Raw genomic sequence first — 12613 nt, 5'->3', positions numbered from 1 at the left:
TTTCAATCTGCTGTCTTGTATATACCGTGCTTCGTACCATTTTGGTTATTGTTGACAAATATATTTGTATGTATTGTATGTTTTTATGCTGTCATATACGGTAGTGTAGTGCGCTTGCGCATATATTGTGAGATTTACAGTAGTTGATGTTATGCCTGTAAAGGGAGACACAGTGATCCATTAAACCAGCGCGGCTAACTAAGAAGCCTCTAATGCATTTATTTACAAATGCCATTTTAAATTCATCTCATAGCACTTGGTTATTTTTTAGCTGTACTTAGATGTGGTGTATACATTTACTTAACTTGAACTACAATCATTTAATGTACTTTTGCAATGTAAATTTGCCGTTCTGTTTTTCGGCTCAGAAAATAAAGCTTTTTATTGCTGTTTTTTTATCCGATTCATCGATTAATCAAAGAAATAATCGACCGATTATTCGATTATCAAAATAATTGTTAGTTGTAGCCCTATTTGTGACAATGTTTAAATAAAATGTATGAGAGTGGTGTGGGGAGGACTTACAATGGAGTGATAGCACTTGCCCACATTTCCGACTGTATCTACAGCTACAAACTCAACAATCTGTGAGCAGCAGGATGCTGTGTAGTTGGCCTGAATGATGGGATCACTCAGCAAGGTGGTTGTGAGGTTTCCACTGCCCTGGCGTAGGGACACGCTCTCTACTCCGGTGCCATTTCCGTCTGAGAGGGTGGCTGTTAGTTTCCACTTGAAAGGGTCACACTGAGACACGTCGCGAGGGCAATCATCAGCCATCACACTGACCACCTCACACAAAGGCGGAACAAAATCTGTAATCTGGGCAGAGAAGAAGAAAATAAATATATTATGTAATTAGTGAAATGCAGTAAATTTCAATCGACATCTTGTGCATAATAATAATACTTTTTGTGAAGAAGTTCATCAGTTTACGTCTTGCTGACTCAACAAACAACTCATTTCAGGACTCAACCCTGCAGCACTCTATTTACTAGTTTATTTCACTCTTTCCATCAGTATATCCAGGAGGTGTCTGCTTACTTTGGTAACAACAGAGAACCTCAAAACGATGTAGTTGGAGTCAGCACCACTGGACGACTTGGCTTCCAGAGTCACAGTGACATCATTGCCTGATGCTGTTGCGGCAGGTGGTGTGATGGTTACAGAGGAATTAGCATATTGTCCAGTTATCAAGGTGAGACTGTCAAGAGAAGACATGAAAGTACACTTTGTGATTACAGGAGCTTTTACTGTGAATAATCCAGGCATTCAATTTTGATCAAAACTTTTAAAAATGATCCAGCTTTGATCTTCTAACCTTCATCATCTGACGAGTTATTGATTTCAGTAAGTTACAGCAATTGTTGCACCTAGGGCCAACCAATGTGAGCAGGTGTAACACAGCAAACGACTGTGGAAGGAATATTTTGAAACAGCTTCCCCTCACCTGGGTGGCTTGGACATGGGGAAGTTCTTGTCGTTTCTGGCGCTGATGGAGTACTGACCACCAGATCCCTGGGTCATGACACTGAAGGGGAGAGTGAAGGTTTTTCCTGGCTCCATACTTTTGTCTGCCACAGCCTAGTTGTCAAATGGAAGTAAAACAATAAAAAAGGGATATTGTTCTTATATAGCACTAAACAATCTATGTTCACGTGTCTTTAATTAAACAAGAAGCTTCTTGTGTGTGTACACAGAAAGTGAGAAGACCAACCTTGATATTCACTTTGGAGACGGACATCTGGGTGGTAGACTGTCTCTGAAAATCGCTCCCTGACACTTTGTCAGTTCCTTTAAGGCTGACCACAAACTCCCCCTCAGGGACGGCGTCGACAGTCACCAGGACGTCCCCGTTGCCCATGTCAGTGATTGTGCTATTTCTAACAGTCTCAGGACCAGATACAGTTACTAGGGAAACGTCTCCTAAGGTCACTGAGGATGGACCTTTCCTACCAATCACTGAGAGCATCAGAATGGCCGGCTGGCCTGGGTTTCAGAGGGGAGAAGTGGAGGGGAAAGGTGATGACAAAAACAAGGGGAGAAGTCACATTAAGACCGTTTGAGGTAAAAATCGTGCAGTCAATAAAAAATTGTTTTTCTGTGTAGGCTGTAATAACACCTCCATCGCCTTAAAAATGTGTCCATGAATGGTTACCGTATCTTTATAAACACCTCAAAAGGGACCCTCAGGTGTACCTAACGCTCATGCGGACATGAATAAACTAATCTCAATAGGATTTTTAATATGGTCACTTCCAAAGTGTGATCATAATAGCAGTAAAGTAAAACCATAAGCATCAGAGCTTTTTAAGATGAGCTTTCTATTTGCCTGAGCTAAACATTACAAAACGAGAAGTTTGTCACCTATGTTTCCCCACTAGATGGTGGTATTCCTCCAAAAAGAACAGACAGATCACTATGCTAGCAAGTATCCTATAGAAAATCTTACTTACACCATGACATTTATGATTAATTAAATAGTTTCTCTTAACCTGTACAATACAACGTTTATGATATGCTGCTGTTGTCAAAGAATGTTATTGCTTAGTAAAATGTACCTGCTTGTGGATGACCACTGAGGACTGCGTAACCTGGGTGAGGTCCCCCGAAGCGCTCCACAAAGTCATAGATAAAAGTAATAGTACTTTGACCTGTAAATACAGATAAAACACATTTTTGGTTATCATTATGTGTGAACAAAAACTGTGAATTGATTTGTGTTAAATGTTTTTGACCTATGGGATTCTCCCTTCTAGTAACAATTCATTTAAAAGAATTTCAGGAAATAATTTTATATGTGAAATTTTGTCACCCGAATGTTAGAATTGAATATGAAAATGTTCACGTCTGTTCAGTAAATACAAAAGCTAACAGAGTATCTGACCTGTGACTTTAAGTGTGTATGGTTGGTTGGAAATGATGTTGATCTGCCAGGTCCCTTTCATGCTGTCAGCGTGGAGACGAATTCTCCACAGGTTGCCCACAGTGTTTATGGACCCCAGTTTACCGCTGACCTCATTATGGTTCTGGGTCACACCTGGAAATTTAATGGCATTCATTCGTTATTTTTAAATATCTTTTCTCAGCAGAGGAAAAAAAGGAAACCCAATGATTGTCAATGTATTAGGTTTCCTTAAACCAGGGCAAACACCGCAAATTGGAATAGTTTCTTACCTGCCGGGTTGGTCAGCGTGAAAGTAATTGATTGTGCTGTGATGTAGATTGTGATATTTTTCTGAGATTCATCCAACACAAAGGGAAATGTCTCCTGCTTCCCAGGGTTCCTTGCTCGCTGAAGAACTGTCACCTGAGAGAGATGGGGGGGAAAGAAGAGCCTAATGATTTGCAGCTTTTTTTATTTACCAACAACCGAACGCTAGATGCTTCAGACAGTACATCATATACAACGAAGTGCACCGTTTTACCAGAGCTGAAGTGGAGGTGTCAAGAATGATATCTGTGGCCTGAGGCAGCTGACTCTTAGACACCTCGATGGCCTGGCCTCCAGAGGCCAAAGCCAGGTTCTTGTAGTCTTCAAAGGAACTAGCACGGAGGGAACGACGGCGCCTACCGGAGCTGGTTAGAAAGAATGACACCTGTGGAAATAGTTTTATGTGGAAATTACACACCAAGCATTTCAATATTTTTTTTTAAACTGAATGAACGCACGACGTCTCTGGGTGTCAGTCAGTATTTACCGTTGATTTGGTGCTACTGATTAGAGCCATGATAGTGTCCTTGAGGTAAATGTCTTTGGCAACAGCATCGGTGAAAACGTAGATGTCGGAGGAGTCAGGAGCACCGGTGAGAGCCACCTGGAGAAATACAACAATAAAACTTGTTACTTCTTTTTACCGTAACGCAGTCTTGAAGGGTTCATAGAATATATCTGTAACATCAGCAACATGAAGATTATAGTACCTGAAGTCCTGACAGGCACATCTCAGGGGTATCACCACCTCCATTCGCTCTCAGCAGAGAGATTTCTCTTTTCATTTTATCAGCGTCCGTTGTCCTGATCATAGGTCCAAAATCTAAATATAAAGAATGAAATAAGTGTCAAGCCTTGGGCTCAAAGTATTTTGCCTAAATGTATATTTTTTATATATGACTTTTCATCCTTCAGAACCACGGTCAGTCTGTACAGATTCAAAGTATTACTCCGAGTATACATACACATTGTATATATATATATATATATATATATATATATATGGCTAAGCCTTAAATGTACTGTATAACATTCTGTGGCATTACCAAACCACTATAGGGGGTCGGAGACTTCCTATAATATGCATTATCAGTAAGGTAGAAGAGTTCATACCGGGGTCATTGAATGGCACCAGAATGTACTCTGATGGCTCGTCCTGCGTTCCTTTTTTTTTATCAATTATTTCGTAAACAGCCTTCCTGGCCGCCTCGATGTCATCTGACATACTGCCAGTGGTGTCAATAACAAAACAAACGACAGATGAGCGAGCAATCCCCATCATTCTGTAAGAAAGAGAAAGAGAGGTGACAATTAAAGGTCATGTAACCCCAGTGGACAGTGAAATCATTAAGAAAAACTTTGAGAGGACGGAATTCTGAACTTCATACCTCAGGAAGTTATTGTCCCCTGCAGCTAACCGGATGTCCTCCAGCAGCTGGAGGCTGGCGGCTGTTGCTACATTCACTGCAGCGTTGTGGAAGGCCACATTGTCGGCGCGGCGCTCATCTTTGCTGATGCCTCCACGAGGTTCTGCTGTGCTCGTCAGGTCACCTGCACCTCCATGGCTACATTTACCTGGAAAAGGGGCAGAAGGGACCGGCAGTTAAACTGGGGCAGCTACGCTGGCTCTGTGCAAAGATAATCCAATAGCACGTATAAAGCATACTAATTAAAATGTCTCATTAATTTCTCATTTGTTTGATTCGTACAGAAATAACATGTGCCCCCCTGCTGCCGCTGTAACTTGCCACTGCAGCTTAATAAACGCCGTGGCGAAGCCGGATATGAATCTGTCTGTGACGGAGGAAGCCCCCGTCAGCTGGACTGGAGGACTTTCTGGGGAATTTGAATAATTTTGTCGAATTGTTTAGCGCTCAATCCAACTATATAAAGAAAAAGACAATTATTTGGCAGATGGTGTCTTTTATTTTTTTAGGTCATTAAGATGCATGGCTGTTAAAAAGACCTCATTGTAACCTGTTTCGCCATTAGGAATTGAAATATTATTTATTTTTTAGAATGCTTTAATATCTATCTATCTCATATAATATTGACATAATCGGTGGTTGTTCCCCCTGAGGGGAATTGAATTGTGATGCACAAGCTCGAGTGGTAAAAATATTTAAATATGGTTTGGAGACATGTTTTACCTTTGGGCTTGGCAGCTGAGAAGATTCCCATGTAACCTGACGTGAGTTTCTTTTCTTTTAGGATGTTGGGCAGAATGGAATTGGGACACTTTCCACTTGCACAGTCGCTGCAGGTGGCAGTGCTGATACCTACACAAAAGGTAAACAAAATCAACAACAACTAATGCTAACTAAGAACAGCGATAGCATTGCAATTTCAGGGATGTAAACACAGCAGACAATGAGGTTCTTTGTTTAAACATAACATGGCGGGACAAAACAACATACTCTTTGGCCAGTAGATATGCTCCCAAATGGAGCTTTATCTACAAATGTGTGGATAAAGTCTATCTTGTGAAATGTTAGTTAATGATTAATGTGTAGGAGACAGACACACAGACCTGCCAGGTTTTCCAGAGGAAGGTCCGGGCGTATGAGGTTAATGTATGGCTCGGTATATCCCAGCTCCACCCAGTTACTGTGGCTGTAGAAGTCCTGATAGTTAATGGAAAGACACACATTAGCACTTTCATACATAGACAGTTATTTCTTTATTATTTCTCGTTCTGCCTCATTCAACACTTTCTATACACAGCTGATTCTTTCCACCCCTCCTACCTGAAGTGTATGAAGGACACGGCCCAGTGTTTCTCTGGCTGCTTGGAAGTTCTCTTCGCGAATGTTCGCCTTAATGGCCACCAGGCCCTCGATGATCAGGCCACGTCCCTCTAGAAAGGCCTCTGAGTTGAAGTGGTGTGGAGCACTGAAAGAGTTTTGGCCAAAGAATAAATGTAAAAGCAAATGATTTTTAAAGCTTAGCAGCACACACTGACCCCATATTTTATTGCTCTGCATAACAGTTGTTTTGTCTGGATTTCTCTCCCACCTGGTGACAAAGTTGCGGTCTACCAGTCCATTCTGGGTGTAGATCTCTTGGAGAGCAGAGTGAAACTTGGCACCAGACACGTCTCCCGTTGCTGTGGGACCTAGACATGCCTGGACCAGCTCCTCAGGAGACGAACCCTGTAGCCAGATGTCAAAGGCTAGAGGTTACAGTACATAGCTCCATACACGTATATTGTGTGAGCCCTTTTGTTATTGTTTGATTGTTAGCTCCACCCCCCTAAGTGGTGGCACAGGTGTTGGTGGGAAGCTAAATAGTTTTTTGACCGTGAGCATGACAGGGCGAATGTGAAAGAGGCATGTATTAAGATCATTTGATGTCACTAAGGAACAAAATAAATGACAATTAACGAGAAGTGGAGATGTCTCAAGGAGTATTTAAACGTGTCAAAACAAACTCGAAACACCAACCAAGGGGACCTCACTTTGCTAGGCAAAAAGGTTCTCTACATAAAGTAAAAGCTTCATCGAGAACGAGCGGCGGCAGTTTGGAAGTAAGGATTCACAAAACTGAATGTGAGTCTTGGACAATAGAAGAAGCACACGCTGCTGATTCTGAACTCTTACAGTTGAGTCAGGTAAAACGGACTACTCTGTACGGACTGTGAAATTGACAGAAAAGGAACTTCTGGAACAAATGATACGCCTGCAAAAGGAGAGAAGTTTCAAAGGGCCCACAATCTCAAAAGAGATAATTGTTGATTTGATGGGTGATGTCGCAGAGGTAAAAGGTACATTTGAAAAGTTTACGGTTCTTTGTGGTAAATCAAAAGAAAAGCATGAAGCATTGGTGGAGTTGATACCTAAAGAGGAGGTGGAAAATCATGAAATGTGGTATAAAATAAAAATGCTTAGTGTCAAAGTCTTTGATCTAAACCAGCGATTCTCAACTGGTGGTTCACGGACCTGTTTTTAGTGGGTATCGTTGAATTAACAGCTGGCTGTTTTGTTTTTTCATTAAACTTGTTTTTGTGATTCTGTCTCCATACTAGCTCAGGTTCAAACTGCACCATATTTTCATTAAATAAATTTGAGAAGTTGAGAATGTTCCTCGACTTGGGTCGCGGCTTGTCATTAAGGGGTGATTATGGGTCCCGGAGCCAGACCAGTTGAGAACCACTGATCTAAACAAATGATTAGTCTGCAACAAAAGTTGCTGAAATTGTGGATGTTCATAATGATGTGGTTAATGTGAAACCTCAGGACAGCATTTCAAATGTTTGATCCAATGCATCTGAAAAATTCTCAGATCGAACAAGTAATATCTCTAGGGTCAGCAAAGGTTCGACGTCCTCCACAATCCGCCAAACGGAGGCAGAAAGGGCTGCACTGATGGCCACGTTCTGCAGCGCTACAAAAGAAACACGTTCTGGAGGAGCAGGTGGAGCAATTAAGGAGAAAATGGGAACAACTTGAAATTGACACTGAATTAGCAGCATCTCCAGCAAAGTTAGCAGTGTTTGAAGGCCTTGAAGCATGGCGGTGTTTCAACTACAAATTACGTTAGAATGGAATCATATTTTATAAAGGGAGCAGCACTTAATCCTTACGCTGAACAATACAAACCAATGCAAAAGAAACCGCTTCAGCAAAATTATTCAATGCCTGCTAACGCTCCGGTAAACGTGGAAAAAGCAATGGAAGCGGATGATTATGATACTAAAAAAGCAGCTATTGAGAAAAAGGACAAGTGGCAAGAATTTGATTGAATAAAATTGCAATCAGATCCAAATCTGGTGGTCCGCAACCAGCATCACTCTAAGGTGATCCTCAAGTAAATGGAGATCTCCACACTCTGTTACGGAGACAAAATTAAGTGACAGCGTTTCTTGTACAGACACAGAACTCTCAATTTTTACCACGCAGAGAAATTCCCATTTTTGTTGGCGATCCTTTTACAATTTAGATCATTCATCAGAGCGTTCAACATTGTGTCGAAGCTAAAACAAACCGACTCAATGTGCCAGCAAACATGAAAACAATCATGCAGAAACTTCCGTACAAGAGAAAAGAGAAAAATGGAGAGCAGCTGCATGTGAAATCACTTTACCAAGTTCATTGAGTACTAAGTCAAAATAATTTCTGAGCCTATCTTTGGTGACATCCAGGACACTCAAGATGGTGTAAATAAAGGAGGCATCAAGACTAAATGAAATCCAAGGTTGCAGTCCAAAAGAAATAGCTTTGCAACTGCTGTCAGTATTCTTCTCAATCAGCTGTGAGTGTAACCAAGAAAAACATTGAAACTCAAATGCAAAATATGACACCTACAGTATCAAATGTTTCCTGTTTCTACTGTACGTATGGACACTTAAGTTTGGACTTTCTGGTAGAGAAAGGCGTTTGCTTTGGTTGCTTGCACATAGGAGACATAAGCAAGAGATGCGGTAACCACTTATCTTGCAAAGTTTGCAACCGGAGTTCTTCACATTGATAAAAGGAAAGGAGCAAAGACGAAGATCAGCCAAAGGAACGGTCCGTGAGTGGCACTTTCTGTTCTGAGAGTCTAATGGAGAAACTGAACATCAAAGGAAGGAAAAACTAAGATTGGTGTTGACAAATTGGAAAAACTGTTGATGACACAGTACAACCAAAATCAGTGAGAATTTCTTTAATGACAAAGAGGAGATCTCAGCACAGGAAGGAAGTTAATGGAAATGGTGAAAGGTTCAGTGCAGCTTAAAAAAGACCAGTACAAAATTAGGTTGCCTTTTAGGACCTCCCATGTAACTATGCCAAATAACTTTTCTATTGCTAAACAACGTGTCAGCTCACTGAAAAGGAAAATTCTAAAAGATGAACATTTTCACAAATAATATGCAAACTTCCTTACTGATGTCATTGATAAAGGATCTGCTGAAAAGGTTGGAATGCGTGGGTGGGAGAGTTTGGTATCTCCCTCACGCTGCTCAGTCAGCTTGTGCAAGGACCAAACCTGACAAGCTTACGGTTAGCAGTTTTGACACCGATTAGGCAAGAACCTGTAGCAATCATGACTGATGTGCAATCAACGTTTAAGCAAGTAAAAGTTGGCAAAGAACAACACAGACCAGTGACCAAGATGTGTGAACAGACATGTAAAAATAATATGGTTGTGTGTGTGTGTGTGTGTGTGTGTGTGTGTGTGTTGCATACAAGTGAAACTTTTATACTATCTATCTGAAACACTCATGCATGCACATATGAAAGTGTTTCACATATATTTGTATAACATATTGAAATAAAGTTCAACGTGAGTGTTCATCGTGTGTCTGTGACTGTGTTTTTAAGTACGAAAACTTCCTCCCTACCGTGGGATTGAACTCATGACCGGCTGCCTCGGCCACCGCCCGGCATGTCTCCGTCACTTTCTGCAGGAGAGCCGTTCCCGTAATGCTGACATGAGTTGGTGACCCGCCGCCGATCGGTACGAAGGCGACCGTGTGTCCGGATAGGACGGTCAGCAGGGCGACGCCCAGCACCGACACCGCGCACATCTACAGGGAGAAGATCATTAGACCCGGCTAGTGACCAGGCCAGCTAAATGACCGTGCAGCGATGTGTTCTAACTTTGGATGCTTATATTTACACATTTTTGTTAAAAGATTATAATCGTATATTTAAAATGCACTTCTGTAAAACAAAGCGAAATGAAAATGCTCTGTGTAACGGATCCACGGTTAATGAGGTGGAAACTTACTGTTGGTGAAATTACTCCTTTACTTTCTTCCTTTGAGTCAAATTTATATTCAATAAACTGGTAAACTATTACACTTTGTTAAAGGGTATAGATGAAACCCGTCCAAAACAACATCTGTAGCCGTATCTGTAGCCAAGTTCACATTCACACATAATACGAATCTGCGATTCCGTTTATCCTTTCAAAATAATGTTCCCTTTTTATCTCTTACAGAGAAAGCAGCACAAAGCCTCTATAAATTCTTCAAACAATATAATATCATCTAGGCTTACATCAGAAAAGCAATAAGGCAAATACAACCCAAAACAATGAACATTCCATGGGCTTATTTACACTCTAAAACCGAGTAATACACGACTTATTTTGTCTCGTCATCCTTCAAAATGATTGTTAATGTAAGGTGGAGGAGAAAACTCATATCAACCGACAAATGCTGATGTTTGGGCGTTTTTGCGTCGGCAGCTTTTCAAATGTTCATTTTTTTTACACAGAAAATAAGTTATTTAATGTACTGAACTGAATATGACAGGCAGAGTACAAGCAAAGACACAAATTTAGTACATAGTTGAAGAATTTACTGATGCAACCTCTCCCTAACAAACGCCATTGCACTTTTTGTTTTGTCCTTTATTTTCAATTCAATTCATTTTTTCGGGGATTTTGCAAACAGGAAGCAGAAAGCCAATTTATCAATATTTTTTTTAATAATAAAAAAGTTACCTATGAATTTTATATAACAGTATTAAAATATTATATACACTTAAAAGAAATTGGTAGTGAATGGTAAATGGTACAAAAACAATGTACTATGGTTCTGTAAGCGACGTGGTTAGATAACTCTTAAAGTTCTATTAAATTCAAAAATAGAAGAAAGGAAAATTATTTTCCCTACAAAAGATATTCCCAATATTATACATTGTAGTGCAAACCCTCTACCTAGAATTATTAAGTTATAATCATAATGAAAATGTTTCGTTTGAAACTTCCAAAATACTTTTTTCCCCTTAACTTTGTCGATTAAATTACCAAAAAGAACTTCAAAAATACAACCTTACCATACTGTCTCTTAGCTGTGATGACTTCAATGACTCCTAAATAAGTGTGTCATGCATTATCAACACAGCTATGTATGTAGTACTTTTTATGATTGAGGGTGGAGATGTAAAACTGGGTGTGTGATCTTTCTTGTGATATCTTTATTGTTCATATAATAATTCCGATTTTACTGCTATGGTTTCCGTCATAAATACCTGTGTGTCTCAAAATTATAAATTGTCCCAAGACCTTGAGGACACTCTATCCTGTAACTGAGTGCAGTGACACAAACTTAAAATAATTCTAAAAAGTCTCCAAGATACCGCCATGCGAAAGTTAAAAAAAAATGGCGAGTTGGCAAGTTGACAAATTATTTTATACATTCTACGGCCTTGTAATTTGAAAGAGGAAGTCTTGAGGGTTCTACTTTGAAACACAATATTATAAAACGTCTTAAATTCACTAAAGGACCAATGAAATACAGTTAGTCCACCACTTTTATGTCACGCTTATACACAATTTGTTAAGACTCCCAGCATGTTCTCATCTCTTTCTCAGTCCCAGTAGGTCACAAAAATAAATGTAATGCTTTTAGTATGATGATACAGTCATCTGTAGCTGTAGTGTTCATAACAAAAAGCTTAACAGTCTGAGCACTGAATCATAAATCCCACTTATGTTCGAGAAATGACAAGAAGGGTTTTACTGTAGTAAGTCCAAAGGTGTATTACTTCAGAACATTACTGGAAGTTGCGATGGTGCCCTACCTTAGAAATCCTTTAGTTCCTGCCAACACCCTGCCCTGGTCAGAATAAGTTGGAAGAACTACTCTTGTGTTAGAAAAATATGCACTGTAAAATGTAATAGCTGTCCTGACTTACATTAAATTAGTCAACTTTACTTAAAATATCTCTTCTTACTAACTTTTACGAAGTAACAGTTAATTGCAAGTGGAAAAAAATGTTACTGTTATGTTAACTTACAACACTTCAGTAGCAAAAAACGTCTGAGCATGCGCAGAACACAACATTCAGTCAACTTCAGTCTTTTAAAGAATATTAAGCAGTGTGTCGCCTACCATTGTAACAGGGGGCGCCCCCCTCACCTGAAAAAAATGTCCAAATAAAAAAATTATATATTTTTGTTTTGCTACTAATGCTACATTGCTACTTCTGTATATTTAATGAATTTAATGACTCTAGTGCCACTGTGACAGAAAGTCTTTCCCCCACACTGCCATAGATAAAGTCACGTGGACGCGAGTAACCATCGGCTTCATGCAAAGTTAGTGTACTGACGAAGTCCTAAACGAAGTCTAGTACTGGTTGCTAATATGGTGGATTAGTTTTAGACGTGCGCCCGGTGCGCTCGAACACAGCAAAACGGAGTCTTGTGATGTTACAATTATCTTGCATGTTTATTTTACATCCAAATATCATAAAACGGCAAAACTTTAACATGTACCCAAAATAACAAACCGCATTGCTCACCACAAAAACACACGCATACTGGCACAATCGAAAACTGTTTGCTTCCCCAAATTAGTAACACCTGTGTCTGAGATTCCTGCAGATTAAATGGCCTACCTGGCCTGATCCGAGGTCAGCTGAGCCACAAAGCACATACAGCCCCCTAGTGGCACAGAGCAAAATTAAA

General features: G+C 40.1%; 1 protein-coding gene across 6 annotated transcripts in view; it reads right to left on the bottom strand.

Moving 5' to 3' along the window:
• The window catches only part of LOC120824969 (von Willebrand factor A domain-containing protein 7), a 30975-nt gene that overhangs the window by 2656 nt on the left and 15706 nt on the right, over positions 1 to 12613 (bottom strand). For 2 of the 6 annotated variants that reach the window (XM_078080583.1, XM_040186194.2), the window contains exons 1-18: positions 10978 to 11060; positions 9534 to 9719; positions 6227 to 6363; positions 5959 to 6103; positions 5742 to 5835; positions 5362 to 5490; positions 4600 to 4786; positions 4325 to 4494; positions 3922 to 4034; positions 3699 to 3815; positions 3426 to 3596; positions 3175 to 3307; positions 2885 to 3037; positions 2559 to 2651; positions 1715 to 1986; positions 1448 to 1581; positions 1042 to 1201; positions 526 to 819 (exon numbers count right to left, since the gene is read on the bottom strand). In XM_078080583.1, coding sequence (XP_077936709.1) covers positions 526 to 819; positions 1042 to 1201; positions 1448 to 1581; positions 1715 to 1986; positions 2559 to 2651; positions 2885 to 3037; positions 3175 to 3307; positions 3426 to 3596; positions 3699 to 3815; positions 3922 to 4034; positions 4325 to 4494; positions 4600 to 4786; positions 5362 to 5490; positions 5742 to 5835; positions 5959 to 6103; positions 6227 to 6363; positions 9534 to 9719; positions 10978 to 10980 — 2691 coding nt within the window. In that variant the 5' untranslated portion in view covers positions 10981 to 11060. Of the gene's footprint in view, positions 1 to 525; positions 820 to 1041; positions 1202 to 1447; positions 1582 to 1714; positions 1987 to 2558; positions 2652 to 2884; positions 3038 to 3174; positions 3308 to 3425; positions 3597 to 3698; positions 3816 to 3921; positions 4035 to 4324; positions 4495 to 4599; positions 4787 to 5361; positions 5491 to 5741; positions 5836 to 5958; positions 6104 to 6226; positions 6364 to 9533; positions 9720 to 9922; positions 10103 to 10977; positions 11061 to 11724; positions 11982 to 12613 lie in introns of those variants that run through there. The other 4 variants (XM_078080584.1, XM_040186195.2, XM_078080585.1 and 1 more) reach the window with 3 other exon arrangements.

The sequence above is a fragment of the Gasterosteus aculeatus genome, chromosome 9 (assembly GCF_964276395.1).
Source record: "Gasterosteus aculeatus chromosome 9, fGasAcu3.hap1.1, whole genome shotgun sequence".
NCBI classification, from domain to species: Eukaryota; Metazoa; Chordata; class Actinopteri; order Perciformes; family Gasterosteidae; genus Gasterosteus; species Gasterosteus aculeatus.
This window is presented reverse-complemented; position numbering and strand designations above follow the sequence as displayed.